At 36.1% G+C, this 7431-nt stretch overlaps 1 protein-coding gene across 1 annotated transcript; it reads left to right on the forward strand.

Annotated features, from left to right (window-relative positions):
* The first annotated feature begins 1314 nt into the window (after positions 1 to 1314).
* Positions 1315 to 6886, forward strand: LOC140924572 (uncharacterized). The gene is made up of 5 exons (XM_073374593.1): positions 1315 to 1413; positions 2482 to 3685; positions 4680 to 4877; positions 5342 to 5761; positions 6498 to 6886. Exons 1-5 carry the CDS (start codon positions 1381 to 1383, stop codon positions 6584 to 6586), a joined length of 1944 nt encoding a protein of 647 aa, XP_073230694.1. The 5' UTR covers positions 1315 to 1380; the 3' UTR covers positions 6587 to 6886.
* The last annotated feature ends 545 nt before the right edge of the window (positions 6887 to 7431 follow it).

Genomic DNA, 7431 nt, shown 5'->3' on the forward strand with positions numbered 1-7431 from the left:
TGTGTCTTGGAATGTCTAGCCGATGGGGTTAAGAACCCCTCTACTAATTGGGGACACCTAACAATATAATATAGTTAAAAACCTACTAACTATCAACTAATGAAATAATTGATTTAAAAAGATTAAGAATTACAAAGGATCTCACGTATGGTGCGTACTGCGCTTTTGGACGCTTCTCTCTTTTCCTACACTTATTTTTTCAGTGTATACGTTTACACTTTTACTTACTGTATTGGAAAAAACCGTATTTAAAAAAAATCGAAACTGTACCGTTAACCAGCTTAACCAAGATGAAAAGCGTTGATGTTTTTGACGAGAAAATCATACTATCAACCCACTTCCGGCTTAAACACTTATTGAACTGGCATCAAGTCTTACACAGTAAGCCTATGTATTTTAAATTAATAAACGAACTTTTTGATTCTTCAGTGGTAATTAATGGCTGCCAAGGCATTTCGATGAATTGTAAGTCAGAATAATGCAACATTACACACTGATTCTTTACCAACTAACTCAATTCCTGGCCACATCCCCAACAACCCCCACCCCTCCCCCTTCCCGCTCCCTCTGCATTGAAATGATTCACCCACTAAATTTGATGGCTCAGTAAAACACTATAGTACTTCTGTGAGTTTCAAAATATATAAAAGAAAAAAGTGTTAGTGAATACCAAAAAAAATTTTATATCAATGGTTTTACACTTAGCCTGGCTGTAAAACAGAGACTAATGGAGCAGCTTTGAAGTTATCTATCTCATGTTTGCTTTGTCGAGGCCCTCTTAACCTCCTCTTTCACTGCTTTACACTCTTCGGCAAATTTCTGAATTTTGCTGAAATTTTACAATTTTTTTCTAATTTGCAGTTTTCACAAAAATCACAGATTTAGTTCTTGTGAGGTCTTCCTTACCTCCCCGCTTACTGCTTTTCACTAATGCAGTGAATTTTCAATTTTTTTGTAATTTCTGCAACTGATGCATGCAAACCTCATAGTGGACATATCTCTGTATTCTTGTTGTTTATACCCCATTAAGACAAAAACCTAAAAAGTAGGCAATAAGTTAGGCAAGTTTACCTTTTTTATTATTATTGTGTTTCACTATTCATTGGCAAGGCAGTGTCTATGGAGTCTACCTGGTGAAGTGCTCTTCAAATCATTACCTCAAAATGCTAAGCCTGGGCACATGAATCCAACAGGACCCAGGTTTTGTTTAAAAGGTGGATACATAACCACTATTCCCTGGATTAACTACAGCACTGACAGCTGAGAGTCACATTATTATTATCTGAGAAGACGGCAGTATGATTAATATGTTCCTAGCAAGGATTTATATTTCCCTTCTCTTCATCAGTCATGGCTGCTTCATCTGATTAGCCTGAGGTCATGAAAGCAGCAAGGAGTCTGGAAAAGTCAGAGGTTCATTTTTTTTTATTTCTTGTTACTAAAAGTTATACTTTATTCATGAATGTTATATTATGCTGTTGGCATGTCAGCTGGCATTTGTTGACTGACATGGTTGTCATGTTTACTGATATTAACCATTATTTCAAGTGAGGCTTGGTCAACATGTTGACTTGACAGTCGTCGGCCAATATGTTGACATATATATATATATATACTCGTTCACAAAAAGGTTGACATTTCAGAAAGATATATAAATATATGTACTTTTGTTTTTTCTTTTGTTTCGCCCAAAGAAACAAAAGATATATATATTTTTGAAATGTCAACGTTTTTGAAAACGAGTGTATATATATATATATATATATAAGGGTGCTTTTAGTTCACAAGATCCAAGAAATATATGGTTATGCCTTGTTTGCTTCGTGAATAACTTCGATTTACCTCTACGATCACGTATGTATACACCTAATTGAAGTTTGCGTCATTGTATTAAAAAAAACGAAAGTGACAAATATATGCCAAAATATATCCACTTCATAACTTGTTTCATGCCTGATAGACCTTTAGATTATGAAGGAATTTCTTATATTTTGAAACTCTAAAACAAAACCCCCTTGAAAATATACTGATTGTAAGCTGCTTATTTATCAAAGCGCATATCACTGTTTTAAGAATAATACTGAAATCTGGAAGAAATAACATTGATATGCCTAATTTATTCCTATTTAAATTAAATTTTCTAGACGTTGTTTGGGGGTCTTTGGGTGGGGGAGTGAAAAAAAAAATTGGCTATTCCACCCCTACATTGTATCAACTTACGTATATAGTCGATGAAAACAAATTTTTGTATAAATAATTGCTATTACTTTGTTTTCTTTCATTTTTATTAGTTATTATTTTTATTATTAATTATTTTCTTATTAGTTGTAATTACGTGACCATTATTAGATGAAACAATTATCATGATTTTTTATTGTAAAAGACTGAAGCAAATTAAGTTGGCATGGTTCTTGAACAGAAGTACCAACAGTTTACATTTATTTTCTTACTGTTATTTATTGTCATATTTGTCCTTTGTAGGCTTGCTATGGTGACACCAGTGTTCCAGTGTTATATGTTACTCTTCTTGGTGGTGAGTGGAGTTCATCTGCTGGTGGGTTATCAACCATAAACAGAGAGCTTGCTATTCACCTTTCAAATCATTCAGCAGTGAAGATTTCTTTACTAGTCCCAGAGGGAGCTTGCAACACTGAAGAGATAAAAGAAGCAGGTGGCTATGGAATCACTATTGTTGAGGCAAAAGAACGTACAGCATATGATCGTCTTGATTGGTTGAGCATCCCACCCCAGGACCACTTCATGGACATCGTTGTTGGCCATGGTGTTAAACTTGGTCGGCAAGTACAATTCATTAAAGATTCTACTCAATTTTCAAATTGCAAGTGGGTACAAGTGGTTCACACTGCTCCAGAGGACCTGAGCAGTTTCAAATCCTACAGTGATCCCATTTCAAAAGGTGAAACAAAACACGAATCAGAAGTTGAGCTTTGTAAACTTGCTGATCTCATTGTGCCTGTGGGACCCAGACTAAAAGAAGCATACTCTTCATATTTACAGCGATGCAAAACAGATCAAGACGTTTTGTCCATTACTCCGGGCCTTTTTCAAAGGGAATTTGGGGATTTAGTGGCAAAACATTATCCTAATGAAGATGGTGAATTTAAAGTGTTGTTATTTGGTCGTGGGGATGATGAGGACTTTGAACTCAAAGGATACAAAATTGCTGCTCAAGCATTTACTGATCAACGGTTGAAAAACAAATCATATCGTCTCATCTTTGTTGGAGCACCTGAAGGAAAGCAAGAAGAAGTTAGAAAAAAACTTCTTCAGAGTGGTATTCTGGAAGCGCAGTTGACTGTTAAAAAATTTATACAAAGTAGAGAGAGACTGAAAGATTTGCTGTGCGAAGCTGACCTTGCCATAATGCCATCAAAATCAGAGGGATTTGGTCTTGTTGCACTTGAGGCCTTGTCTGCAGGACTACCCATTCTTGTAGGCAGTAGGTCAGGATTTGCCAAAGCATTAGAGATTGTTCCTCATGGTAATACATGCATAATGAATTCAGATGATCCTGCAGAATGGGCAAAATCTATAGAAGCTGTTCGTATCAGGCATGGAATTAGGCTTCAAGAGATAAAATTGCTGAGAGTATCTTATGGGGAGATGTACAGTTGGAAGGAGCAATGTGATGCCCTTGTGAACAGAATGCAGAGAATGGGTTATGGTAAGAGTTATTTTTGTTGAGTGCTGATGTACTTAATTACACTGTATTCATGTTGTACCAGTTATTGCACTAGTTTTCATGGCACAATAAATGCAAAATGTAAGAGTGTAGTGCACTCACAAGCACTGAATGCATCTTGTTCTTTGACCAAATTGTTGAGTGTACACGCAGGTTCTATCAGTTTTTTTTGCAAAGTTAGTACATCTGTACATGTACGTACTGTCCCAGGGTATTTTACCGTTTTATTGATAGCTAGATAAATACGACCAAGACATACACTGTATAAAATAATGTACCTCTTTACAATCCTTACCTTGTAGATTCAGTTATTTTCCTAAGAAATCATGCACCTTCCATTCTTTTATGGTGGGGCAAGGGGAGGGGTGGGGGGAAGGGGGCATGTAGCAATACTTGAACTTCAGTGTTGTTACTGGTATTTTTCAACTTCTACTGAAGGAAAACATACAAAGACATTCAGTTTTGTGTTGGGAGGTGACAAACCTGCAAATGAAATTGGCTACTTGAGATTTTGAGATGCCTACTTTACTTATTAATAATGTAGCTCAAAGCTTGATAAAGCTGACATGTATAAACGTGTAGGATTACCGTTTTGAAATGTAATCTTAAAATGGATCTATAGTACTTTAACAAGTTATGATGTTTTTACGATCGAGTTTATTCTAAATTCCTATTGCTTCTTGAGCTTCTTGAGCTTTAAAAAATAAAAGTTTAATGGTCACAGACAACTGTGACCCTTGAAGTGGTGGAGACCCTTATTCTACGCATCTTAGATCTTTTTATGCACTTACAACTTCCAATACAACTTTAATAGGTGTGCACAAAACATTTAGAAATATTTTTTTTAGTGTTACATGGGATGTGGTTCCACATGAGTAGTTATGTGTGGTGGAGATGTGAATGGGTTACAAAACATACCGTCGTATATACATATATTTTGGAAGAAGCTTATAATAAAGGCTTGTTCTCACACTAGATGCTTCTGATATACCAGTGGATGTTTCTGTCAATGAAAAGCAGCCTGTTGCAAAAACAAATGCTTCAGCTTCTGGATTCTCAGGAGAGCAATGTCCAGTTGATGAGCCTAAAACTGAGGATGATGCAGCCAGATTAAGTGAAGAATCTCCCTTAATTTGCCATACTCCTAGCGTTTCAGTGCTCCCTTCTGACCAAGGTATAGAATTACATTGACAAGGTGCCAAACCTTTTTTACATTTATTAATAAACTCTTGAGAATTTATTGGCCCTTTTAAAAAGTAACTGTTTTTTTTTTATTTTTGTCTTTCTGCTATTCACCATTTTCAGATAGACCACTCACCTTGTTAACTTCCCAAAATTTTGCGTAACCATTGTCTTCGATTTCTCTTGGGACGAGTGTAATTCCCTGGAGAAATTGGAAACAACGGTTATGCAAAATTTTGGGGGGTAAACAAGATGCATTATAGTCTATGTGAAAATGGTGAATAGCTAAAGAATGCTCTGTTTGTGTTAAAGCTTTTTCACCCGACAACGAGTTGAGAATTTAGCCTCACCGAATTTCCTGATACATTTAAGTAAATAGTTAATTTTTTTTCTTGAATTGTAATAAGAATCAGTAATTAACTTTTAGTTAATATGCTTTTAATCAATAATTTTTAGAAACAGCAAACACTGTTAAGATGACAATCACCACACATGATTTGAGCAGTGAACAGGAGGACTTCGTGGATAGAATGTTAAGAGAACAACTTAAACGGTACTTGGAACACAATAACAGAAACAAGCTTTCTACAGCCAGCGGACTGAGTGACTTCGTTAAGCATTTAGAAAATAGTTACAACTTATTTTTAATATCTGTGGGTGAGGGATCTTTGGTAATAAAAGGTCAGTGTCCTGACTTGCAAAGTCTGGAAAGTCTGTGGAATGATTATTGTTCTGGTGTCCTGAATGAAGCTGCAGAGAGGTTTTTGGTAACTGATGATATGAAGAAAGAAATCAACTTGGTGACACTGAGATTAAAGACTATTATTGAGGAAGAAAGCTATTTGACTTGCAAGAAAGCTCTTATGGAAAAGTCAGGTAAGTTGGTTTAGCACAATTTCTTGGGCAATTATCTTTGGACAAAAAATTGAGATAATTCTCTGCTAGTGCTTTATAGCAATGTACTCATAAGTATACATGTACATGTATTAATAAAGCGGTCATCTTAGAGACTTCAATCGAGATAATGGAACAATTAAATGTATGGAACCGCTGCCAATCAGACTGTTTTTCTTGTGACGTTTTGTGTCATGGTTTGTTGCCATATCCAAGTACTTAACAGAATAGTAAATTTGTATAACAACATTTTATACTAGATTATACATTTTAAAAGTGAATTTTGCCAAACTGACCCGGCCAGTGACATTTTGTGTAAAGGTGGGTTGCCTATGGCAGTGGTACTTGACAGCTAGAATGATCATCATCGTAAGGTGTTTCACTGCGGGGTGGATCTTTAACATGAGAGCAATAGAGAATCTTCTGAGCTTCAAATTACTTCCCTGAAACAATTTGCACTAAAAAAACAGATAAATTAATGATAATGCATAAAATATTTTAATCAAAATAAGATTTAGCATGTTATTAAAAAAAGATGTTGTGACGTTTAGTTCAGCAAGTAAACTATATTATGACCGCAAGAGAGGTGGCTGTTAGTTGACGTTCACGTTCATGTGCAGTAATGCAGTAATTGTACCTGGCTGTGAGTATTATCTCCTATAGTGCATTCACAAAAGATGAATTCAATGCGTATTTTCGTTATTTTATTCTGTGTTAGCAATCAGCCGTAGCGTGTCACCTTCCACTGAATCAGATCAAGAAGCAGCTTCACCTCAATTGACACAAGCCCAGATGATTCTGAGGTAGGTGCTGTGCACTTGGGACTAAAAATTAAAACAAGTAAAGACTAGAAAGGAAACGAAATCGAGCTGTTTCATGGGATGCATTATGCAGAAATAATAGCTCGGAAAAAAGTATGACAGTTTTCAAACGCAGTTCCTTAAACAACGTCGAAGAGAAAGACTGGTTGGGTTTCATTTAATATAAATTCAGGGCTGTACTCTAGAAGAGCCCGGTGGCCCCTGGCACACAACTTCTTCTCTTGGGCGACTAGAAAATCTTAGTATTTTCATACAAATCATTTGCTGGGCACCCTAGATTTTACAGGTTCAGAGCTCTGGGCTCTCTTCTATTTTTCTTAGAGCACAGCCTTGTAAACTGGAATTGTATGAAAATATTATAATGGAATGATTGAGCTATTACTCTTATGCATTGGTTTAAGCGTATGTATCTTTGTGGCTTTGTGTCTTTGTGTGTTCGGATGTCTGTTGCAGGGGCCAATAAGGTTGAAAGTACTATGAGTTGATGCTTATAGGAACCAATGACGGAGATTTTGGCATCTGAACATGAAATTGCTTAAGGTCAAATAAGGGCACTTTGAGACCGCCATCTTGGTTGCATGAAGCATAGGTTAATTGCACATGTTGTAAAGCCGAGGCGATTTCTTAAAACCGTTTGAGCAAATTTTTGAGAAAACAATTTGCGTCCTTTTATTTACAAATTGTAAAAGAGGCATAGTCCAACGTCTTCACTTGCAAACTGTGTGCATGAGTTATTTTTATAATCCTGCTTACTGAATTACTGTGTGATCGAATTCCTTCACGTACGAACTACGAAATGGGCAAAGTCCAACATTTCCACGTGCAAACTGT

This window comes from Porites lutea, chromosome 14 (genome assembly GCF_958299795.1).
Source record: "Porites lutea chromosome 14, jaPorLute2.1, whole genome shotgun sequence".
NCBI classification, from domain to species: Eukaryota; Metazoa; Cnidaria; class Anthozoa; order Scleractinia; family Poritidae; genus Porites; species Porites lutea.

Bases quoted from the DNA above. Each gene is read 5' to 3' on its own strand.
- LOC140924572 (XM_073374593.1), top strand. From the start codon at position 1,381: ATGAAAGCAGCAAGGAGTCTGGAAAAGTCAGAG. The intron at 1,414-2,481 runs GTTCATTTTTTT...TGTCCTTTGTAG, and splicing joins GGAGTCTGGAAAAGTCAGAG to GCTTGCTATGGTGACACCAG. The intron at 5,762-6,497 runs GTAAGTTGGTTT...ATTCTGTGTTAG, and splicing joins AGCTCTTATGGAAAAGTCAG to CAATCAGCCGTAGCGTGTCA.